At 43.0% G+C, this 26,079-nt stretch overlaps 1 protein-coding gene across 3 annotated transcripts in view; it reads right to left on the reverse strand.

The window, feature by feature from the left end:
- Positions 1–1,169: 1,169 nt before the first annotated feature.
- LOC115619837 (metalloprotease TIKI1-like) overlaps positions 1,170–26,079 on the reverse strand; it is a 72,751-nt gene continuing 47,841 nt past the window's right edge. For 2 of the 3 annotated variants that reach the window (XM_030512735.1, XM_030512737.1), the window contains exons 5-7: positions 13,274–13,364; positions 7,758–8,021; positions 1,170–4,456 (exon numbers count right to left, since the gene is read on the reverse strand). In XM_030512735.1, the coding sequence (XP_030368595.1) occupies positions 4,276–4,456; positions 7,758–8,021; positions 13,274–13,364 (536 nt within the window). In that variant the 3' untranslated portion in view covers positions 1,170–4,275. The remainder of the gene's footprint in view (positions 4,457–7,757; positions 8,022–13,273; positions 13,365–26,079) is intronic. The other variant, XM_030512736.1, reaches the window with a different exon arrangement.

The raw sequence follows: 26,079 nt of genomic DNA on the forward strand, positions 1-26,079 counted from the left end.
TTTTGCAGTGTAGGAGGGAATAAACTCTCCATGGGTTTTGTTACCTGAAGGATTAAGTGACTTGAGATACAAGTTGTATAATCAGAGGTAATTTAGCCATGGTCAAATAGTGTTTACAGGGTGAAGGTTTTCTGAACTGTTTGATGCCCAGTTCCCTGGATACCAACAGGAAATAACGGGTTCCTTGAGCACTATGAAACCTAGATCTTGGATAAGGTACAGCTAAACATGCTGGATATACTGATAAAGAAAGGGACACACCTCAGAAAGATTCAGGGAACCAAATGCAGGAGCCTCAACTGTCTGCCTAAACCATAGGTATCTTCAAAGCAGTCTTCAGACTATAAATGCTGGATGGCTGTTACTATCCTGAAGCACAGGAAATCCTCTGCAACAGTGTCCTTCTTATTTTCCTCTGTTCAACTCACTCAGCCTGGCTGTGTCCTGCTTGCAGCCAGGAGTGTTAATATATTGTGATAGAGATTTTTTTTACTGATACATACAGTCTTCTCGAGAAGGGCAAACCTGCACCATGATAGGACTGTGATCTTGAAAGGTAAATTAACTTCACCCTGAGACCTGATCTGAATAAACCTCATGTGCATTCATTGGTGCTTACAGGATAGCAGTCTGGATGAAGCAGAGTAGAAGGGCAGAAAATAGTAATCAGTTTCACCATGGATATAACAAGATAACTTTCTTTTTCTCTAATTAATTTTCATGATTTTATTTTTTTTGTAATAAAGGGTAAATGACATGTTTTGTCCCCATTTCTAGACAGCAAGTGATTTGCAAAACACATTTTCTAAGGCACATTCCTTGGTTGTCCACATAAGATATTTCAGCCTGATTTCTTCACACTGACTATGTCACAGTGTTTTTAACTGCTGATTAAAAAGGACCTTGACAACCCACTGACCTATACTAGCTTGCTGTCTTACTTATGGAGTAACTGTGGCTTCAACTCTACCGGGAAGAGAACAGACCAGCCACAAAACTACCCTGTGTTTCAAGAGCAGGCTTGCTCTTTCAGTGCCCGGCTCTTTTTTCCCCAGTTGAAGAGCTCTGTATTTTCCTCTGAAGCCTTGTTGCAGAGGGAACAAAAGGAGTGCAGAGAAAAAAGAGAAACAAAGCACTTAGATTTCTTAATTTCTTTTTATTTACCTGCCTTCTGTAACTCCTGCACTTTTTCCGTCTAATCTCTTAGAAGTATGATTTTCCTATAGAATGGTTAAAAACAGACAAAAAACCCCCACCCAAACCCTCTTTCCAAAGTTTCAAAGTGAAAAGAAAGAAATACGAATCACTAAGCAAGGGTTGGGTTTTTTTTTTCATTATTCTGTGTTCTTTCATATTACTGCGCCTTTAAAATAGCAAAACTGTGCAAGGTCCTTAAGACAAGTTAGAGGTTAAACTGAGCTAATCAGCACAGTTTATGCATCCCCTCTCATATTGTTGTAATTATCGCTTAGGAGGGATGTGGACATTTTTAGACTCTATCAGAGGAACAAGACTTTTTTTTTCTCTCAGTAGTTTTATTTTTCATATCCTAATCTGAAAGGGTTTGAAAGTAAACTGGCACTGGATCATCAGCTCTCTGTGGAGCATTCACAGTTCACAGAAAAGCTGTGACAGATAAGAACACATTGCTGTGTATAAAAGCACATTGAGTGAAGTCATGCCTCCTGCAATCCTTCGCAAGAAATCTCTGTTGCTAAACAAATATCATGTCATAAACTAAAGCTTCAATGCATTAAAGAGACCAGCAACAGAAAGGAAAAGCTGTGAAATTGCAGGAGGTAGCTGTTGGAAGGTCAACAAAGCTAAAAATAAATGGTGTCTAACGCCTGGTCCATTTCACCATGAAACAGAAATAAAGTGCAAGTGCTGACTATCTCAGGAAGCAGGAATTCGTGAGGAAGCCCTTTTCCTACCTATGTACATATAACAATTAAAAAGCATATAAGTCATAACACAGTAGTCCATTAATCAAGATCAGTCAAGCAACGAATATTCACAAGAATTCACAACACACTGCTGAACATCGGTGATGGTTATAACGTATATTCTCCAACATCACAATTTAATCTGAAGGGTGTGTGGAATTGTATTATCAAACCAGTATATTTTGAAGTGAATAGGTTTTTAATTTCAGCTAATAACTTCACAAATCTCAGGCATCCCAACAGAGAAATAGAAATCTTGACCAAAAGGAACCGATGACAAGAGTCCCAATCACTTCAAAACAGATCTGTTCACAGAGAACATTGGAGACATGATTTATGAAAACTATTTAAGCAAGGAGGGGAACAGCAAAGTGCACAGGCTAATTAGGAAGTACAAAGGAAAGGAAAAGGGAGAACAGGATGTTAAGATATAACAAGGAATGCCTTGTTACAGCGCTTCGAGGATGTGTAGGCGCCTAGCACAGGAGACAAAGCACGATTTCAGCCCTTGCACTGAAGAAAGAAGTACCTGCACCTTCACAGTGACTTCTGAATCAACTCCGTTACTGATCACAAGCCTGACTGAATCCCAGTTGCGAGGCAGCAAAAGCTACCATAGCTGCTTAGGAGAGACAGATAGAGGGACAGTGAAGTCCTCCAGGCTCATGATGAGAATGCTTGTTTTCCTGATGCTTTGTGGCCCAGAGAAGGGTGGTACCTGAGCAGACGTTGGGCATTAGGATGGATCCTCTAGCTGCCCCACTTCTGCCAAACCTTCCTTGTTCTGGAACTAGGGAGAAACAACTGGACCCAAATCTAGCACTTCCCAGTGGTCACTGTAAACAAATAAGTAGCATGTGCAGCTGCTCTCCACACCAGTCACAGTTTCGAGACTTTGGTGTGCCGTAGCCAGTCACCAATGACTGATCTGGAAGTGAAGAGTAGGAACCACTGGTTTAGTTCACAGGTATCAAACCAAACCCCTGACACCCTCAAAAATACCTTGAAAGAATTCGATTACTTTGCAGAAAGCATCCCAGGATGCAGCCTCTGTAGGCACACAATCCATCAGTCTTGAAAGACATCTCTATTTCCCTGACACAGTCAGGCACTTGAAAAGAGGCTGCAAAATCAGTTACACTGCCAGAACTGAATTATCCATAGTGCTTCTTCAGGTTTCTGTTACCTGTGAGTGGTTTATAATTACTCTTCCCTCATGCCAACCTAATAAAAACTTTGGTGGCTGTTCCACTCAACTCAGCTCCCCTCACAGAGGCAAAGCTCAGGAGTAACCATGGAAGAGGGAACACAGCGAACAGTCAGCCTGGGGCTACTTTATGCAGCAGCTATTTTACACAGGGGGAAGCGAGGAAGAAGCAATACAATACAAAGGCTAGAAAGTGGCAGATAACAGTCTGATACTAGTGTGTTTGGTGGCCCTCTCAGATGCACTGGTAAATACACATGTATGTGCTCAGTTTGTGAGGCCTGCAGTGCATCTTTTTAACTAAGGAAAAGAAAGCCCTTTCTCCCCAAAAGTGAATCCAGATATGTAATAACAATATATTAGAAAGAGAGTGAAAACTTGCATCTAGGCTTCTCAATCCACCTCTTGAGAACTTATTTTTAAAGTGTTCAACATTATGACCGTGAAGTTCCCCAGTCTATTTGTTTTTCTTAAATGTACATTAGTTTGTGCGTATGAGACTTGTCTGGCTACTGGAGGTTCGGGTGTACCTATCTTACAACAGCACCAAACAGACAGCAGAAACATTCTGTTCACAAGTCTTTACCGTTTTATTCTATTGTAGAAGGTGTTGTCATGAACCTTTATATGTAATAATCTGGAGCCCTAACAAGCAAGAATTAAAAGCATTACCATTAGAGACATAAATTACCAACCTCTCTTTCCCAGCTGCACTCATATGACCAAAATATTCTGTTCTAATAAACAAGTTAGTGGTGTGTAAATTGTTTTACAAGGCACTGAAGGTGAAAAAAGTGTAATTTAGTTGGGCTCACACAGCTAAACAACAGCTATGTTATAGCGACATTATAATCTCCCCAAAGCATTATGGGATAACATGAAATCATTCTTCTGCAAGAGAAGGATAAATAACACTTTCATTAAAATATCTTCTCCTGTATTGGGCAGGTCAAACCAGTTACTAGTGTTAATGATCTAGACTCAGGAAAAGGAGACAGTTTAAGAACACCCAAAGAACAGGTGTCCCACTCAGAGTCTTCTATTTTTGTTTGGGTTTTTTTTCACATAAGTTTCTTTTTCACTGCAAGCTGCAGAGCCCTGCACCTTGACTCCCCCTATGTTTCAAGGAAGCCTTATCATATGCAAAGTCAAAGTCAGTAGCGTAAGGGAGAGAGAACAGGAGAGCTGGTGAGTGCTGCCAGTGTCCATACGAGCATGACTGGACCGTCTGTGGCCCCGGGGCTGGGGTTCAACTGTGATGTAGCCATTAATGATGCGGATCCGGGGAGGAGGGTCGGTGGCACTGCAAGGCAAGACAAGAACGTCAGTCCAGACCCAGCCCACAACTGCCCAGTGCCCACAGAGCAGGAGGTCATCAGCTTCTGTGCCCACTGTCAGTTTTCTGGGCTCCTAAGAATGGTCTCTCATACTAGGACTATGCCTTTCAATGGCAGAGTGCTGCTTCATCCCTTCCTTACACAAATGGGCAGCTCCGACTTCAGCCCACGTGGATTAGGGTGCCCAGCTGAACTGCGAAGCAGTCTTGAGGGGGAATGGGGAAGAGATTCAGGAGGCTGCATCTCAGGTCCACCGAGCCAGCCTCCCCACTGCTCCCACACAGGCAGTCAGGAGGGTAAGACAATTGTACTCCTAGTGCCTTACAGTTAAGCAGAAAATAAGTAAGAACCAAAAAAGCTTTGTTGCAGAGGAGTGTCACTGCAGTGACACTTGCTGAACACAGCAGGAGTGAGGCATCTGCTTTCAGCTGAATCAATCCATCTTCTCCAGCCATGCTTCAGTATGTGCATCTTAGCATGGACCTAACTAGTTCCTATACTGCATGTTCCCTTCCACAGGTCAGGAATTACAGGGTGGTTGCATGACATGCTTTAAGGACAGAAAGAGCTGTTTCCAGAAATGCATTCTAGAGTCACTGGGAGAAGATCACCACATCCCAGAGTATCGCCCAGTGCTGAGGACTCCGAGGTGGTGATGAACAAGAACTGAGTCAGAGCCTAGATGATGCTGAACTCCCATTATGGCAACACATGATGGAGGAGAGAAATTTGTATGCTCCAGGCTACTAATACCAACTGTCCTGAACTGAGGAAGCTCCCACACCATGGCAGGTCAAGAGTCAAAAGGGTCAGATACCACAAAGGTGTTGCTCTCTTTGGCAAAGCTTGAAAGCCATGCTCGACCCCACAGCTATAAGGCTGACATATACCCCGGGGCCTCATGGTGCTGTGTGAGCCAGAAGACAAATCTGGCCAAAATTAAAAGCAAATCTACCTGCCAAATACAAAAGCAGAGTAATTTCTCCTCCACCCACTCCCTATTCTTGCTTTATTTTGGCCATCTGCATTAAGCAAAAATGGTTTGGGCAACTGAAGGCAATTAGTATGTTTTATTAAAACACTTACTGGTCCATACCCAAAGGTGCCACAGAAGGTTTGAACAATAACTGAAGAGAAGCCAGCTGGCAGCATATCAAAGAAATACAGCTGATAGCTGATGCATACAGGATGCATACAACCAAAGCAATGCTGCCAAGCCCACTGCAAGACTGTATGAAATTACTTCCGCTGTGCTTTTCACATTGCCGGGCTCACAGAATAGTCCACGCACAAGAAACCTGGTAGGTTTACCTGTGCCTGGGCAGGCGGGGGGACGCGCAGCGCAAGGGCTGAGACTGCCGGTGAGACGAGCCCTGCACACCGTGTGAGCTTGCGCCGTGTTTCCGTGGGGACACGTCGCGGCTGTGCCACGAGGTGGGGCTGTCAGCCCGGCCCACGGCTGACCAGGCAGCCCGCAGCGGCGCGGCAGGGAGAGGAGGGTCGTGATCCACCCCCTTTACAGACATGGGTGGGGGCCGTGCGTGGATAACAGCCACTTCTCACCAAAGAAGGAAAGTAAAGGAAGCATTTGGTGCTCCCATATTTATGCAGTAGTTTCCCAAGATGTCATCATTAGCTTTGCTTTTACCTCACTATTGCCTTGCAGTAGCTGCAATCCAGTATGCAGCCCTAATGTACCTCCAGCTTTGCCACAGCAGCACATCCTCCCAACTTCCCTCTTCTGAAGGCACTGATGCCGCAAGTGCATGCATATGTCAGATCAGGATGCTCACTGACTTCCCTGAGCTTGATGAGGACAGCTGTGTGTGAAAAACTACATGTGTCAGAGTGCATGCAGGATGAGATCTTGGGATCATAAAGACTCCAGATCATCCCTTAGCATTTCAACTCGACAGATTGTCAACAGACACCCCAAAAAATGGTTCACAAACAGCTTTTGTGAACTGTAAAGTAAATGATAAACTAAAAGTCAAAACCAAATCTGATCAATATTTGCATTTGCTGTACTGGTGAATCTTGAACTGTGTGTAGGTCCATCTGTGGGCATGCAAACCCCCATATGCATTTATTTCCCTTTCTCTCCAGACTACTCACACTCAGGTTGGAAGGAGGAGCAGAGACAGGGCACAAAACTACTCTATTAAAGAAGAATGTGAGTTTGGTCTAAAAAGTCTGACAATGGCTGAATGCTTGGAACAGAACAACAGCTGCTGCACGTGCCTGGAGCCAGCCTGCGCAATGTATTACTCAAACCAGTGGCACAGCTGGGACCCAGCGACATGACAAGAGGGGCACAGGAGAACTCGGATATACTCAGTATCTTGGGGAACAGGACAAATATTCTTCAGAGGAAAAAAAAAAAGAATGTAGAGGCTTAATTTCAAAAACTGCAAGCTCTTCTCCATCATCCCAACCTGTCTGGTTATTCAAAGTACCACAAAAATAAAATGCTTTCAGCCTGAGTATGGCAGAGACACAGAGGGACACAGTACAAAAAAGAGCAGACTCAGGCCTGAGTGTTATCTGACAGGAGGTCATCACTAAGGTACACCTTCGGCCACAGGCCTATAGCAACTACAGCTACTGAGGAACAAGTTGGCTTTTTTTGCAGGCTGCTGTAGTTCTCGTAGGCGAGTAAACTCTTCAGGATGATAACAAGGGGGTTTGTGTGAACCTTTGCCTCACAACACACTCCATTTTTATACTAACTCCATCATCCATTAGGTTGTTATCCCCCTTTCCAAATCTTCAGTAATGCCATGGGGCTCACATAATTTTTAAGACTGGAAGAACACAGAGACTGGAAATACTGCATAAATACTGTCGAAATGCAAGGAGCACATATGCCAGATATGACATTTTCTACACATGCAGCAGGTCTTGGATAAAGGTCCAAGGCTTTGGTATGTACCATCTACCACTGAATGCAGCTGCCTGTGATAAAGAGGACCACCATATGCTCACAACCCCTCAAGACCAAATGCAAAATGGTGTAGACAAGGCTTCCACTTGTATTATGCTGAATTTTCCAGAAACCTAACCTAATGCAGAAGAAGCTATTTTGTTACTAAAAGCACAAACAGCCTTGAGTAAATATTTCAGCAAGAACCACAGTGAGGGAGAATGTCAGATCCTGCCATCAGTGTATATCTAGCGCTTGCAGAAGCTTGACATACTGGATTAAGCAGTCCAAGTTAAAGTCCAGTTTGCATGACAAACCCTCCTCCCTCCCCAGCCATCAGCTACCTTTCCTCAAGGCGAACCCAGAGGTCGTTAAACTGTCTCAATCTTTGCTTCTTTTGCTGCTTCTTCTTCTTTTTGTACTTCCTGTCTACCTTCTCCAGCACATCAATACTGTCAGGGAGCAGCAGGTGAGGCAGGAGCTCTTCTTCCTCCTCCTCCTTCTCCTTCGGGGGATGCAGTGGCAGTGGGAGCTCCTGGGACACAACGTAGGGACCATGTGCCAGTGATGATGATGAAAAGGCTAACAAGGTTTTGGCGTGTTTTCTGCTGGAAGAAGGAGGGAACACAGACAATATTTGAAAGGGCTTCTGAGGCAGAATCCTGGTACAGATACCATCAAGGCACAAATAAACCACATGTTTCTCCCCGACATTGGCTGGATGCTTATTTCTCTGCCTTGTATTCCTGCTCCCTCTTCTTTGAGTCAATTTTCTGATCAAAATAGTTCTCTTTAATGAAAAAAGATTTGGAAAAGAGGTAATCTGGAACTGAAATGCAGTCTGGCTCAGGCTGGAATAACTCCTGAGAATAACATTGCATTATTGTGTCTAGAAAGAGCCAAAAAAGGAATCGCCCTTAAAGTCAGAGAAGGTCGAACTACACTCCTCTAGTCTGGTGCACTGCAGAATACAGACCAGATTATTCCTTTCAGCAACTCCTGCCCAGAGCCAACTAACTTGGAAGGCAGGGGAAAGGTGCAGGGACAGGACAACCAAGGCACACTAGCTGAAGGAGCCAGTCCTAGATCAACAGCTCCCACTAGTGGAGAAAAGTAATGAGCTAGTCCACAGACTAGCTCATGACTGCAGAAATGCATCTTCAGATTATGGTCTTTGAAGTGAATGCCTCAATATACCATAAGCAACCCTTTGGGCCATCTAGTCTGCAGCAGATTAGCCGTGGGAGTGCCAAGTTCACCATTCTCTCATCTTTTCTTTCATGAAGCCAGATTGTACAGAGCAGGGAATGCATAGCCTTTATAAAACACTGGGTGAGGAGACACGTCCGATACATAAAAGACCAGAGGTCAGATCACTTTTGTGGCATTGACTTCTAATCCACGTATTCACTGTCTCCATGCTGATCTGCAAAAGGAGATAATGCTGTTTTGCCACTCAGATAAGCACACCAAGAAGCATGAAATGGTGGTTTTAAAGGGGTGTATCAGACAAGTATTGAGGTCCACATGGAGGGGAGAAGGCTGAGCGATTGCAGCTCTCTCTCTGCTCACAATACAGAAGTGAGCTTTGCACACATAGCAAGTAATAAGGAGTAGGAGTCAGGCCTTCAGGTTTCTAGCTGCACAGATCCTGTATTAGACTGGCAGCGTTATCCAGATTTCAAAGCAGCTCTAGCAAGATACTGTTGTGAGCCTATGTGCGTGCACAAACTCTCTCACAAGGCAATTCTTGGAAGCCCAAAGGACCACTGTCGAGCCCCAGGAAAAGCTCTAAGGGTATTCTTACCCAGCTTTGTGCAAAGATGATGTATTGAAAAAACAATCAATCTGCTCCACCCTGATTACTCAAGCTCTGATCCATTATACTTGGAGCAAGCAACATCTCCTCGTCTATACACCAGGCAGGCAGGCTGCAGTCTCCTATCCACTCATGGCTTTGCTGGCCTACACTTCTCCTCATTGCTTGGAACAAAGTGATTCCCCCTCTTTACTTGTTCATGAGCAACTTGGACAAACTTAATTCACTCTGTGGATCCAGAGAGCACAGTACAAATATCTGGCTGATCTTTATGTTTACTTCATGAAGAGAAGAGATGCAGGAGTCTTCTGTAACTAGACAAAATTGAAGACTGGCTTGGGTTGAAATTCAGAAAGGTAACAGAGGACCACAGAGAACTGTGCAGAAACCTCGTTTCTATCAGTGAAATCTTCCCTGAACCATAGTGTATTTCCTTTCTCCGTTGCAATGGCATAGAAAGGAAGAGGTCCAGAAAGAGACATGTTTCAGTGAGGCTGCAGTTTTCAAGCTAGTTTTCAAGCTAGCCCGTCACTGTGGGCATATCTCTTTGATGGAGAATAAAGAGGGTCCATCCTAGAGAAGAAGAAATGAAGCTGTAAACTGGAATATGAGGGAGAGAGTAGATGGAAAATGAAGAGAATTTTATCTTATTTCCTGCAAGGAAAGTCACAGGCTGATCATGCAGTACACTTTATGTGACAGAGAGTGGCACAAATGGCTCTAGGGCTATCAATCTCTTTCAAAATCCTTGTGATTCTCACTCTCACTATTGTCTCTGAACCTTTCAGCTCTCCTGCACAACATCTTCACATCATCCACTCTTTAACAGCCTTACAGGGTGACCCCCCTGCCAGTTGTCTCCAGTGACCCGATCTGGTTTTTCTGAAGGTCCTCTGCTTGTGTTTCCCTTTTCCCCAATGTCTCTTCACTGTGCCTGTTCCTTAATTGTGACAGTCACAGAATGGGCGCCAGCCCCCCTCTGTAGATTATACTGCCTTGCTGCCTGCTCCCCTACCAAACCCATGGCCATATTATGCTGAAGCTCAACACTGCCAAAGGCACAGCCAAGATTATCCCCAAGCTGCATGGCCAGTCCTTTATTCTGACTCCTGCAACCTCAAAACACTATTAATAACATACACTCATATGCATAACCTCCTTTGCAACATTTCCTGCAAGCAATTCTTCCAGAGACTGTCCAGGAAAGGCACACAGATGTAAAAGCACGTCCTTCGTCCCCAAGGCCAATTCCCGCTTCCAGCACAGCAGCTAAGGAAGGAGTCAGGAAGCACCTTAATTACAACTGTGATTATGTGATTAATATTTTACAATATATATATGCATTCTAAAATCAGAAACAAGAGTTAAAGCCCAAAATAAGACAGTAGGAGCCTGACTGAACTTGTGGCACTATTTATAAACTGTCCTTTGCACTACTGCATGGTTGGAGCACCTCTTTTGCCTTCCTTGCTTTGCTGATACCACAAACAAGCAGCCCTCAGACTCCAGACGCCACTACTAGCACTCATCCCCTTCCCCTGCAGATGGGCAGGACACCTATCTGCAGGTGAAATTGTGTGACTGCACCTGGCAGTTTGCCCGTTACAGAAAAATATGCTTAATGATCCCTCATCTTTCTTCGTTCACAGATACACAAGATACCTCAGAAGGGTCTTTGGGTTTAGCCTGAGCACATGAAGCAGCGGACTGTGCTGCTATTCCACAATGTCACGTTGCAGGGAAGGGAGACAACTGCAGAATTCCTCATCCTCTTGTTTTAGGTCTCAACTAAGATCCCCTACTGTATCTGGCAGTAGAACAGCCACCTGAATGTTCTCAGTTCAACCACTTCCAGTTCTTTCCTCTCTGAATTTTGTCCTGTGAAATAGTCGGTGATACTGACTGGACTGAGTGTAGCACTGCTGTCTAGGACAGTAGCTGGATATGGTTTTATTGACACAGACTGGCCTGGTATTTGTTACTAGAACAAGCCCAGGATAGCAATCATCCAACCCCCAAGACTCTGACATACTCTTCTCTACAGGTTTTCCCTCACCCCAAATGCTCTTCTCCTTTAGAACTCAAATTTTTCTTGAAACTTGTTTCATATTTTTAAATCTCTTTTAAAATCATCCAGAAATGGAAACACCTTTTCTCAAAGAAAACACTAAAGTGCCATCTTATTTAGCTTTTTCACCCAGCTTTAAAAGACTCCAGGAAAGATGTTCTGTCCAGTAGCCCTAATGAAATGTTTGAGATGCAACCAATGTCAAACTGAGGGTTTTCAAGGCACAAGAGTCACTGGCTGAACAATGAACACCTATGATGTGGTCAGAAAACTGGGTGCCAGACTACCCTGAGTATCATTGACACCTGCCTCTCTGATGGGTGAGATCTAGCTCTCCTTTCCACAGTTGTCTGCCCCTGATTTCCTTACAGCTATACCTTTACGGAGCAGTGTTGGGTCTTCTTTATTCTCAAGTATGTCTTAAGCTATCTTCCTTTAAGCTTTAACAAGCTGCTATGGCTGTTTTTAGGAATATCTAAGCTAAGAATGTTCTGGGGGATAAAAAACACCACCACAGAAATTTCAGTTCAGGCAGCTTTTTGATTATCATATAAACACTGTTACACTGGATTGTCTAATGTGACTTAAGTGTTAAGGATCATTAAGTCTTGTGCTTAAGCATAGGGAGTTTCTCCATGCCAAACTACCTGCCCATTGGTGGCAACAGGGTTAGGGGTTGCATTCATGTGCTCCTGAGGATGAGTCTTGGCTCGATTTGTTTCAGTGCACATGAAGTTAATGATACATGTCCATGTCAGGAATTCTAGCAAAACATGAGCTGCCGGAGTTTGAATCTCATGGTCTGAAAACAGCAGCAAACATGGTGCAAAGAGAAAGGTGAGTATGACTCAACCAGAATATGAGAAAAACATCTGTTACTATTTTGTACCACAAAATAAGAACTCTGCACAAGGGGTGATCATCCTTCCTGAGACCCCATCTCAGAAATGTGGGGGAGAAGGGTGGAGAAGTAAGCAGTGAGGGACAGCCTGTCTGATGCCCGGCAAAGGGGATAAAAGGGAAAAAGTACCATATCTGGGATAAAACCTTTCTTCCACTGTGGTCTTTTAGCAGTGAATCTAAGAAAGAGTGGGGATATCCAAGAGGCACAAGAGCATGGGATTCCAAGAGTCTGGAGAAGGGGGAGACAAGGATTGCAGACCCTAGGATGGTGGCAAGTCAAGACTTACCTAGGAAGCGGTAAGTCAAGAGCACATGTAATTCTCAGCAGAGCATGGAGGAGATTATTTGGCATTCTCTAGTTACTGAAAACATGGAGATGGATAAAGGCATCCAGTGAGACATAAAAAGTAAGGGTGTATCCCAAAGGACAGCTGCAAGATGAACCAGAATATTGGCTTAAACCAGATGAACCAGTATTTTGGCTTAAAAATGCAGAAAAGAGCAGGGGACATGAGAGCAACAAGTCATGGGGACAGCTTGCAAAGAGGCTTGGTGGACTCTAGTCAGTCAGATTCCAGGCTGAGAGAAATTAGAAAGAATTAAAAATTGCAGTGTAAAAGAATGAAAGTGTTAAAAGGCAGGGCAGTTAAACACTTGAAGGAAGGAGGAGGTTGGAACCCTATATGGTATAAGACAGCATCCAGATATGATGAACCAAGCATGCATACTCTACGGTTGTTGTTTTAAGAGTTAAAAACTAACTGGGGAAAAATATTTTTATTTTATAAATAAACCCCAACGTACCAAAACAAAAACCAACCAACCAAAAAAAAAAAAAAGAAAACCAAAAAAACCCCACAAAACCCTAGAAACAAAACACCAAAAAACCAAATCCAAAACAAATAAAATCCTGTTTCTAAACTGCCTCATGGAAGAGAAAAGCAAATTGCTGGTGGGGAGGAAAGACAGAGCCCAGCTCACTGTTAGGGATAGTTCCAGCTGCCCCTAGCTCTTCACGATTGTTTACCCATCCTCCCAATGGCTGCTCACTAGATAAAAGCACGCTTTACTTGTTGATGGCTTGTCCAGCTGGAGTGTGTTCTACCTCGTACCCTTCTCTCCTCAAAACATCAATCACTGTGTTGTTGCCCATGAAGTGACCTGCAGTTAAGAGAAAAATTACATCAGAACTCAACCAGCACAGGGAAAGAGAGAAAAGAACAACAAAGTCCTTCGTCATCATAGGAGGCATGCCACACTCAGGGCAGGTAGTGTTTCATCACTTACCACCAACATGCACCAGAAACAGAAGATCTCTAACAAATGATTGCTTAACTTGCCCCAGGTCACTTCAGTTACCACATTCTGCCTCTCTAAATGCAAATGTGACTAAAATTACTCTGGTCCCACAGGTTGTTGCATTATCTGGCCACTCTTGATTTCTTGGAGCAATAAGAAATACAGTTGAGAGACACTTGTTCAGAAGCAGCACCGAGTCTACAACTGGTGGCAGTGCAAACCAGGTCAGAATCTGACCACAGTGCGTGCATCATTTTAACATACTCTGGCATCATAAAGGCACTATCTGAGATGTCAGCCAACATCATTAACAATTTTTAAATTATGAAGAATCATCCAACTGCAGAGAATGGAAAATAGCTCTGAAAGCCAAAGACTTAGATCAACCCCTTTCATTCCTTTGTATAAGCCATCGGGGACAGAAACACCACTTCAGTTGTATTGACAAAATTTTTGAGTGGACTTAACCTAGCTTACGTCTGCCCCAATTTTGTGATTTATGTCTCTACTCCATTTTCAGAAAGATGTGGTGGCTGGTTAGCCCATAATTCAGTATCATAGTGAGTAAACGACTACTCAAAGGATGCAGGAGTTATTTCTGGAGGACTGTATGCTCTGCACACTGATCTGCATGCTCACTGATTTCCACCATCACTCTGACACCTTATTAAACACGGCTGCTGAGAAGCAGATGGACAACAGAGGCCTTGTACAGTCCCTCATAGATTTAGCTTTCTTGAAAACATTTGTTCATTAAACAGCCTACATTAATTAAAATTAGGCTTTGAGAAATAGTCTTATTAGAGAGCTCCCTTGCCTCTCTAGGTGTAAGCAGTTCTAAAACTGATAAATAACTTCAGAAAAAAAACTGTTTTCTGCTAATATTCTTCATAAGTACATGGCAATAAAACCACCAGAAGGATCCTAGTAGCAAGGAGATAGAAAGGGAAGTCCAATGGTAATGAGATTAACAGGGGACTATACCAAACAGATCTATGATTTTTCACTCCAAAATAGATCCAATGAATTGGAGCACAAAATTCCAGTTTCTCGTGCCATAACACCAAGGGGCTTATGAACTACCAGATTAAGGCATGACAGTGGGATGGTATCATTTGAGCACAGACATTTATCAAGATCAAGGTTCCCTGAGAGCCTAAGAATGCAAACAATCCAGCTCAAATGAAACTTTTCAACCAAACGCTGCAAGGCATGCTCACGGGGTATCATATTTTCTCACCAAGTAGCTGATTTTCTCGCAGCCTAACTTTTGCCTTCAGAAAGAGTAAAGTTAATGGGCCATTACGTGGACCTAAATTAGCACAGTTGGTATCTGTTTTTTGCCAGTGGTCCAGGCCCAGGTGCAGTTAAATGAGAATTTTCTCATGTCAGCAAAAAGACCAGCTGCATCAGGGAACAGGAATGACTGCAATTAAACATTTTAACTGAGTAAAATTAGCCACTGGAAGGCCAACAGAAAGTTTATAAGGTGCCAGACCCTATAGACCTATCTCCCACCTTTTACAAAGAGGAAATGTATGTGCAAAGGGAATGAGGATTCACTCTTCCTCCCCTGCTTCTAGACAGTAGAGAAAGGAGTGCTTCCCAAAGGTGATCCACCCCTTGTAACAAGGATGAGGTAGGACAGCTTAGAGTCTTAGAAAGTGCATCTCTATTAATGAGGATAGGGGCAGTGTATATAGCAAGTTCAGACTAGGTATCCGTCTCATGCGGGCAATGTTGGATGAGCTGAGTCCCACCCTCAGCAGTGAAAAGCCAAGGCTCTGAACTAATATTTTCCTAATCCAAGACCTTCAGGAGGAAAGGAACAAGACAAAGATAAGCAATCTATAGTAGTAAAATAATTTTCTTCATGTCAGTTTAAGAGCTTACAGTTTCATGCATTTCAGGAGTGAGCTACTGAATAGCTGCTCACATCACACGACCAAACATACTACCCCCTGTCAATCTTCAGTTATGCTTGCTCAGAGCAGTGACTGAGACTAGTGTGTGGGAAATTACTGTAGCACATGGATGAATCCCATTTCAATCAGCCATCCTGCTTGAGCGATTTCCTGAAGCTGGGCCTTAATCTTCTTTTTAATTTGATGGAGTGATAAGAATACCTTTTATATGACAATCACGTGTACAGCCTTCTACAGGAAGCCTTTGCTCACTGTTGTCAATGCAATGAGTGCTGTCTGCATGGGAAAGAAAAATGATGTGCTAATACTTTGCAAAAGAGAACAGACCAAATGAATAGACAAGTGTGAAACAGATGCATACAAATACAAACAGGCTTGTGATACTAGATTGTTCAGAAGACATAATCAACCAGGAACCACTCAGGCTAGGCATATAAAAGAATCAAGAGATGTCAGTGTTCACTACACAAATGGTACACCATGTGTGCTTCATGAGACAGAGCTGGTCTAAGGCCCAGAGGACCTACAGGCTCAACCTGAGCTAGGTGTAAAATGAAAAAAGACAGAAGGGTGAGGGTTTGAGGTACAGGACCCCACCAGGAGCCTCTCTAGAGTCAGCACTTCTGTCTCTTTCCTGGGAACTGCCACAGAGAGAGCCTGGTGGTGTGTGAGAGACCTGATCATCGAAAGCAACTGTAAGAAACATGAGCAAGATTCACTCTCCAAGGTTTAAGATCAAGCAGCTATGCTGCAAGGGACACTTAGCCCAAAGTCACATGACAGGGAGTAGGCCTCTTTCACCTGTTTTCTACTTTAGCCTAACACACTTAAACGCCTCCCAAAAGAAAAGCCCTGGGCCCTGCCCCATCAAAAAGCCTTCTCTTTTCTTTCTGTACGCAGCCCTGCGTTATCTTCACACCACTAGGTGAAGAGATGCCTCTGCGAGGTCAATTTACTCTGGCAGGGGGTGGGGAGCGATGAATCTCTATTCTTCTGTGTTCAAGCTCAAAGAGAAACTAAGAAGCTGTCGTGTGCGCCAGCTCAGCCATGCACTCTACTGGAGAGTAAGTAAGACACCAGCCTTTAACCTGCACTGAAAAGAGATGGCATGCAGGGACCGCAACAGGCAATATGCTCAAACAATGATGTTTGACTAATATGCACTTGTAGACTAGTCCACACATTTGGAAATGCATCGATAGCACCTGACGTTCCTCGGTAGCAGTACCCAATCCTGCAGAATACAGGCTACTACTGTTGCCATGAAATCCATGTCCCCTGCTTGCAGCTTTTGTTGCCAGTGCACACAGAGGCATTCTCACCTAGGTAACTGTGCTAGGACTGTGGGTTTCAGCAAAGGCTCCTGAACATGAATTTGAGCCGTCATGAGGCTGAAAATTTTCTGCATCTAGCGAAATGGACAAGGAAATGCTGCTTAACAGAAGTTCTGCTTCTGTTCTTTTTTCATATGAAGAAAGATTGTGAGACTGTGGAAAACTATGTCACTCTCTGAATTTCAACAAAATCCACAATTCCAAGCTGACACACAAATTGTCTTGGCCTTCTCTTTAGAGTCATTTAAAAGGAAACTCCCAAGCCCACATAATTCTTCATGTCTGTTGTGTTTTCCTTAGTAGAAAAAGAGCACTTCCCATGTGCCTTAGAAGCATGCCAGGACCTCACCACCTACAAATGTCCCAAGACAATGAATCACTGGACATACACGTGAAGAAACAAAACTGTTTATTAGGAAACCTGATCTGGAGTGCTGACCTCCAAGAAGTGGTGGGAACAGCTACAGTACATGATTGTAACAGTGCAACCACAAAATGGCACAAATAATTCTAGCCTCAGGGGAGATCAGAAAGGATGTTTATCTCTGGTTGGGGTGGAAGTGCTCAGGACTTCTGGTGCCAGAGACTCTATGGGTCACTGAAACAAATATTTTCAAGAATGCTTTAGATATACAGAACTTACAATTATTTGGAAAATTCCTGGAAATGCCCATGGCAATGGTCATCTGCTACAATTTTTTTACACTGCTTCCAAGTATTATATAGATAAATTCATATAACATGCTCCAGAAAGGTGAATATGACACCTATAGATGGTTGGATTAGTGTTACTGGCCTGTAACAAAGCCATGACATGAGGAGGTTTATTATGCTACCCATGAAAAAAAGAGAAAGTTCAGCAAAAATTATCACTTAACTGTGAGGTACAAAGGACAGTTCATCCCTCTCTATGTGCCTCCCAAGATTGGGTTCTTCTCGTACCCCTTCAGTAATCAAAGTATTCTCCAATAGCAGTCTGTGAGCCCAATAAACCCATGGAGAAGGGTTCAAAACTGCCAGTGCTCCCTGAAAGGATGCAAACACAAGCATGAGAGATTCCTGATGGCCTGGAGAGCAGGGACATGCATGGCCCAAGTCAATCCCACAGGTATCTGCAATGAAAAACTGAAAGTTCAGTGTGTGGAAGATCCAGCCAATAATCTAGAGATGCAGAGTACTGTCTCAAACAATTTCACTGGATGGAAGCCAAACTGCAAAACAGACATCCTATTCCTCCTACAGGTCCAGAACACTTTAGGGTTCATCAGTCCCTGAGGTGGACAAAGACATCATATTGACATCAGTGCCTGATGATGCTGAGTTCCTGGAAGACACAGCTCTTGGGACACAATGACTAAGAATGGAGACACTGAAAGTACTCATATGGTACTCCCATCCACAGTGTCCCCACAGGCAAGAACTCTTACAGAGGAATTTTCTTCATCCCACTGCATGGTCTCTTATTCCCTGAAATGAACTAAAGGAGTGAAATAGAAGCAAACCTGTGGAAAAAAAGGATGCTTCTCCTTATCCTGAAATCCCTACTTAGTTTAACCTTTTGGCACAAGGCTAGGAGACAGCTCATGCTCTGTGACATTAAGAGACAGGCAAAGTCATTTTTCACACATATCACAAAGTGACCTCACCCTGCTCTCATATGGTGAGCAGAGAAAGATAACTCTAACCATGTCTTACTGGTGAAGCTTGGAAGCCATATGGGAGGCAGTCATACCACAGCAAGCACATAAACAGCCCTCAGCTTTATGTAACCAAGTTATTACCAAACCCTGTTTACAAAAGATCCTGTGCAAAACTGCAGAGGAATTCCTATACAATCTGGCAACACCAGCAGTGGCAACATTCCCAGCTGAGCACCGTTGAAGAAACCTATACTTGGTGATTTCATGTGAAATTCGCGGACAAATTTCATGACTTTGCCTCACGCATGCACACAGGTATACTTTTAAAGTACATGTTGGGATGCAGAACATGGAGTCATTTTACCCAGTTAGTGAAGTTATGAAGGAAAAGAAAGCTAGACAAAATATTTAATATGACCCAAAGCAAAAGAAGCAAAGTGGGTGATGCGATCAACTAAGTTGCAGATTAGTTGCCTTTAGATGCATGCTTTCTGTACACACTGTTGAAGAGAAAGATTCTGCTTTCAAACATGAGCATGTGCACCCATGTGACGTGAGCTCACACTTCCCTTCTCCCAGAATCAGAAGAAGGAAGTCCTGTGGAGTTACACTAGACAATCTAAACAACATATGGGAAACAAGGGTCATTGATAAAGTAGCTAGGTTTTACGATTTGCCACCTAAGTTGAAACAGTTTCTGAAACAGGAAACGTGTAACACTAAATCTAATAAAAATCTACTTGCTCCTAACAGTATTTCCAAATCAGGAAAAGCTCAGGTACTAGAACACAAACTAAAAGACCAAGATCATAGTCCCAGGAATTCCCATTTTTACCTTTGAACAAAGTCAAATCTCCTGATAATGACACAAATTAAAGCCAGATAAATATTTTCCACCTATTATAAGGCCAAGTTTGTATCAGTTACAATAAGGCAAAAGTTTACAACCCCATTTTGTAAAAACTGAGTTACAAGAAACTGCTTCTGTTCAGCCAGCCTTAGCCACTAGGGCTCCATCTGCACTGGCATTTACTGAGAGTTTTCCACTGTTAAAGCCTTCGGCTCATTAGGGAAGGCAACTCTCAGGTAGGTGACAGTGCTAGAAGCCACTGTTATGTTAGCAGTAAGGGAAGGAAATACCAGTGCTATGCTTGAGCTGCAGGATTCGCAGGCACCTCTGCCACTGGACCTGCTCCCATTCCACACCACTGCTTCTTTTCCAAAGGTATTAAGGACTTGAAAACCCACTAGCTTCGAACATATTTTACAAGATAAAAGTTTTCCTACTGTAGCTGCCCAATAATGGTAGCAGTGGGTTAACCCCAGCACTGATAAGAAGCTGAAGATTACCAGACTGTCAGTACCTGAGCAGAAACAGCATGCGGTTATTTGACCTGGCTGATTTTGGCAGTTGCATTAATATGATGGAACAGAAGTTTCTGCCACTAATGCAGAAATGCAAAGCTTTGCTCATTTCATGTGTCAGAGGTGTCAGAAGGAGTGCCCTTCATGTGAACCCTGGGGCTCTGGATGTGGGTCCTGCCTCCACACAACATTATCTATCCCCTTCAGGGGTTGTTGTCCTAATAAATCCAGTCATTAGCATTCTGCAGACTCAAAGAGGCTACTAAGGAAAACAGGCTCAAAGCTGCTGGGTTGTTTCTGGCATTCTCAAATTACAGAGGTACAGGCACACCTTCAGGGACTCAGCCTTTCCTCCCACCCAAAGAGACAAAAATTATGCTGCATTCCAGAGACAAGAGAAGCAAGCAGGCAATCAGCCTTTGTGTCCAAGGGAGAAGTGAGCTGGCCTCACAAGACTCATTTAATCTGTTCTATCACTATGTTATCTTCCTGTCCCCTTCCTCCACTGCCCCCTTTTCGTACACTTCTAGATCTGCCAAGATTCAGCTTCTTGTGGATTTTTTATTAGCTTCCTCATTACACTTTTGAAATCCTTTATACAAGGCACAGATAAATTTATGTTCCCTGTGTACACCCACATCTCCAGTCCTAATTGTACTGATGGCAGGGACAAAGTTTCCATGCTGAGTTCTGAATTCCTGCTGAATTTCAAGGATAAACTTTTGTCCCATTTACCTGGGCAACTTTCGTATTCCCATGGGAGGTTTTTATTTGGTTTTATTCTACAGGTGTAAACATCTACACAAGACAACAGAGATATCCTGGGCTTAGAACTGCTGATTATTTCTACAAACAATGGTGGCAGGTCCTTTCTCCAATCTTTTATTTTTCAGAGATAATAAATCTTGTGCCCCTTGCATAATTTCCCATCAAAAAATGCCAGATGCAACAGCACATTTCAAGCAGTAACAGTGAACAGTTCTACCTGGAAGCAGCACCACCTAACACACCATTCAGGACAGAGACTCAGCACAATTCCAGTTTCTCTTGCCCTTTTTTTTTTTTTTTTTTATGTAGGGTGCAAGTGAAAAGGCACCAGACATGCCTGTGGATCCAGTGTATTTGGCACGTAAGGCTGACACATAAGTGACTAGTCTCCCACAGCCCAAAGACTGCCTCAAAACCTAGAGAAGTTGGAGGAAGCCATTTGGAGGACTACAGCAGACTCTGGGATAACCATAGGTGTTCTCTCTTCTCCTTGTCCAGGTGGGTAAGATGATAGGTTACATTGCCAGCCCAGACAGGGTCAATTATGCCTCTATTTGGATTGTCAAGTTATTTTTCTGCTTGTTTTTGGATCACACATCAAACATCTGAGAGTTAATTTTAGTTTAGTGAGTATCAGTTGACTCAGCTGCTGGGAGGACAACAGTGAAGATCTGGCACTCCTAGATGGATTGCTAATTTGGATATTGGTTCATCAGTCTGTTCATAACAATTCTCTCTTGAAATTCTTGTGGGGGGCAGGCAGGTAAAGACGGGGGGAAAAAACCAACCAGTCCCTGGAGGTTTGAACCCGTATAGTCTGAGTAATGCTAAATAAACACGTTCCGTATTTCCTTTAGTAATTAGAAGAAATAGTAGCTGCAGAAGTTTTCGCCATCATCTTTCTTTTCTTAGTGTTAATGGTGGCTTGCCAACATCCACTATAATTTAAAGTCTCAGAACAATGTTTTTTCAGGAGCAGCAAGGAAAAAAAAAGCTCTGAGAGAAAAAGGAATTTGCCAGTGTTTATAAGATTAAGAGGACCGGCTTCTGAGGTTCTCATATCAGCCAGTGTCTTGATGAAGTCAGTCATTTCATATTCACAGGGATGTAAGGCACCTTAAATCCCTCTGTACTTCTTATTCATGAGCTGGCTCTTCTGGAGTTTGTCAGCTGTTCAAAGAGGCAGAAGAGACTGGAGGGAATTTTAACTTGGCTCCTAGAAACTCTGGCTTTACCTGAGGCCTTGCCTGTCATAATAAAGTCAGACTCTCATGCCATTAAGTATTCTTCCTCTTGCATAAAAAACCAACATGCTTTCCCCCCTCCCCCCCTTATTCTTTATTCTTATTATTTAATTATTCCTATTTATTCTTTTCTTATTCTTTAGCCACTTCAACAGAAACGATAAGTAAGCTAAAGCAAACAAGCCATGCTCATCCTGGAATAAAAGTGACCGTGCACAAGTAAAGCCATCTAGAGTTGAATCTGCTGAAAAACATCAAGGGAAACAAGGAATGCTTCTACTGATACCTAAGCAATAAAATGTAGACTAGATAAATGTCACCCCAGTGCTGAAGAGGTAGGAGACCTGATGACAAAGAGTATAGAAAAGGCCAAGTACTCAGTGCCATTGTCACTTTCTCTACTGGTAAAACCAGCTTTCAGGTACCTCAGGTTCCTATGACTAGGAAGAAAGTCCAGGGCAAAGAAGGTTCACCCTGGGTGAAGAAGGATAGGGTTAATGAACGTTCAAACAGACCAGACATGTACAAGTTCTGATAGGATACACCCAGAGGAACTGTGGGAACTTGCCAGTGTCACTGCAAGGCCACTCTTCATTGTCTTTAAAAGGTCATGGCAATTGGGCAAGGTCCCTGGGGACTGGAAGAAAGCAAGGATCACTCCTATCTTCAAGAAGGGCAAGAAGAATAATCTGGGGAACTACAAACTGGTCAGCCACACTCTATTCCTGGGGAAGGTGATGAAGCAAATTTTCCAAATGTGTCTGGGACAAGAAGATGATTGGGAGTGGTCAGGATGGATTTATGATGAGGTAATCTTGGCTTATGAAGTTCAGAAAACCCAGTCCTGTACCTGGGCAGGAGTAGATCCTGGCATGAGGATAGGCTGGACACCAACTGGCTGAAGAGCAGCTTGGCATAAAAGGATGTGGTGTCCTGGTAGTTATCAAGTTGACTTTGAGCCAACAATGTGCCTATGTGGCAAAGGTGGCTGATGTTCCCCTGGGCTCCGTTAGGAGGAGCATGGCCAGCAGATTAAGGGAGGTGATCCTTGCCTTTTGCTCAGCCCTGGTGACATATATTTGGGCCAATGTCTAACTCTGAGCTCCCCAGTTCAAAAGAGATGTGGACATACAGGACAGAGTCCAGCAAAGGGCCATAAAGATGATGAACAATTAGAGCATCTGTCATAGAAGGAGAAGCTGAAAGAGCTGGGACTGTTCAGCCTGGAGAAGAGAAGGCTCAGAGAGTATAATCAATATCTCCTTTATAGAAGGTTGTGAAATAGATGGAACAGAACTTTTCTCAGTGGTGCTTCATGAAAGGGCAAATGGCAACAAACAAACTGATGTACAGGAAAACTCACTTAAACATAAGAAAAAGCTTCTTTACTGTGTGGTTAAACACTAGAATAGGTTACTCAGAGAGGTTCTGAAGCCTCCACCCTTGTAGATACAAAGAACCTTACCAGACTCACTCCTAGGAAAACTGCTCCATATAAGCCCACTCTGAGCAAGGGGCTGGCCCAGATGATCTCCAGAGGTGCCTGTCAGCCTCAGATACTCCATGGTTTAGTGAAGGTTTATCCAGTAGGCAGCACACTTCTAGTACATGTACAAGACGTAAAACTCCACAATACAGCAGGACAATGCAGCCTTCTCTATGTCAATGTGCACCTCTTAGACAAACAAAAAACCTATAGTGTTACCTAACCAGTTAGTTAGGTAAGCTATGGAATCACATGTGCTTGACTTTGGTTTAGCATTCAGATCCTGTATGCCCCTTGTGCAGTTCAGAGAAATTAAAAATGCATAGAGAAGGAAGACTGCTTGTGAAAGATTATAGCTGGCTTTGAGATTTCACTGGCAACAGGGAGTAGGACTGGCTTGTAACTCTAGTGCTATTATACAAAAAGGCCTGTCCACAATTAGGATAAAATACTTAGTAAACCTAGTGGAATGCTGCTGGCATTACCATCTCTCTTTTCCCATACTTTCCTCTAATTCCCTCAGACTTATTTTGGCTTGAAATTTTTCATGTTTGCATGTTGGCCAGAAGCAAAGATTTTTTGATAGTTTCAGCAAGATCTGCTGTTTTTTAGCTCTCCACTTTTGTGCAAGCTTAAATTACTTCCCAAAAAAACTAGTTCTAAAAATGAGCTCTGACTGTGACACATATTGAACAGAATATAGGAGGAGTTCGTCTGATCTGTTAAAATGTAGTGAAAGCACAAAATATGCAGGATCTAACAATCAAATTTATTACAGTCCAAATCAGCACATGTAATTCCATGTAAGAAATGGACATCTGTAGCCATGCAACTGTATTAAGACCTGCAAAGAGACAGGAGCTTATTTTGCACAATGTATTACACATCTCTAAATCACATTGATCTACTTTGATTATAAAATAAATCATCAATCGTTTATGATTTTCCCCCATTTAAAATAAAAATACAACTAGTTGTTTAAATAACAAGAGGGGGTATTTGTAATACCACAGTAACCCACAAAACATGACCTTGTTTGAATATAATTGATGATAAAACTGTTTTTTTCAGTGGTGTTTGGCTAGTGGAAAAAAATGAACTTTCCTTAGAAAAAGCCAAGCCCTTTCAAAAATAAAAAACATGGGGTGAAAAAATCTGGAAAGAAACGACTCAAAGTCCTCTCCTTCTTAGAACCTGGAGACTCTTCGATATCCTACTACCATTTTAACACAACATAGTCCTGATAACTGGCAGTTTATAAAACTGATAAATGGCAGTTTATCAGCCATTCCTGGAAGATACTTTATCACTGATGGCCAGAAAATGGAAAACCACAATGCTGTGATGATTATTCCTGTTCCCATAGCCTTTGTTTTTCTCCTCCTCTCCTACAGGTCATTCTAACCTGCCTTATGTAAGCACTTTCCTGGAACCAATTTCCAGTAATTAACAGCAGTACAATACTTTAGCAATGCTCAAAACTGAGGACATTTGTTCATCTTCATTGCTTAGCATAAAAACAAATCTTCCACAGAATTATCGCATACACCAATCTGTATAAGCAAAATGCTACATTAGCTTGCTGGAAAACAATAAAATCTGCACTCGTAATGTGCACTCAGAAGACCTCAGAACTGTTTTCTGCGTTATATTATGTGATGTTACTTGTCATTTAGACAATTAAGAAAAGAAAAGAAACTCCCATGCAGTAAACAAATGTATAATGAGAAATAGTGCTGCTAAAAGTGGGAGGCTAGCAAAGAGCATGAGAACAGAGCCCGAACTGCTATCCAAGACAATTAGAGGCAATTTCAAAGTTAATTTAGAGTCCCCAGATAAAAAAGGGAACTTGTCTGGACTGAAAATTATGATGGAAAAGCACAAGAAGAGCATGCCTGGTACTTAGAGATCAAGCCATGTGCACATAAGCCACAGATCAAGGTTGTTCATATTGGCCTAAGGCTCCAGGCAGTGATGCACTACAGCACTGCTGGGCAAATCCTAACTCTGCTCTACAAGAAGAGATCATCAGGGGAAAAAGAAAGGGGCAACTGGAAAAAGGAAAATAAGAGGAAGGAGGAAAGCAAGAATCTAGAAAGTCTGGCACAGGTTTTAAGACTGTCATGAACGTTGAGAACAAGAGAATTGGGGAAGACAGAGATGTGTCCTGCTCCTGCAGTGCTTCTGGGCTCTGGGCAGAGCTGTGCATACTAATGACAATGAAGACAGTCTGGGGCAGAAGAATGGCAAGAGAAGGAATTTGATGGGACAGGAGACAAATGACACAGAAGAACCTTAAAGACATACGATTTGTTCAATGCAGCTGCTGGTAGGCAGTGTGTGTATGGAGGGAGAGGAAAAGGCTCTCTTTTCTCAAAGGATCCTGCTTCCGGGACAGGACAGACTCAGAGTGATGCTTGCATCCACATCCGTCCATTTGCATGGACTGCTCATTACTCAGCTGCGAATAATTTTCTGGAGCTCAAACATCTGTGACTAGCCTCCTGTCAGAAAACTGGCTACCTGCAACTGATGCAACTGGCACTCAGAATTGACATATGCACTGGTCAGGAACATCAGTCCAGCAATAACAAGTGCAACCAGAACATCAGCAGTGCAGTGAAGCAAAGCCCTGGTCTTAGCTTACAGACAAACATGACAAAAATCTACATAATCTGAGCCTGCTTCACTGCCCTTCATGGCAGAGAGTAGCACAGAGCAATGATGCTGCAGGAAGATAGCACATTACAATCTTCACGCATGCCTGAACAGACATTCTCAGTCACCTTTCATTACCTCCCTGCCCTCACACACA

The sequence above is a fragment of the Strigops habroptila genome, chromosome Z (assembly GCF_004027225.2).
Source record: "Strigops habroptila isolate Jane chromosome Z, bStrHab1.2.pri, whole genome shotgun sequence".
NCBI classification, from domain to species: Eukaryota; Metazoa; Chordata; class Aves; order Psittaciformes; family Psittacidae; genus Strigops; species Strigops habroptila.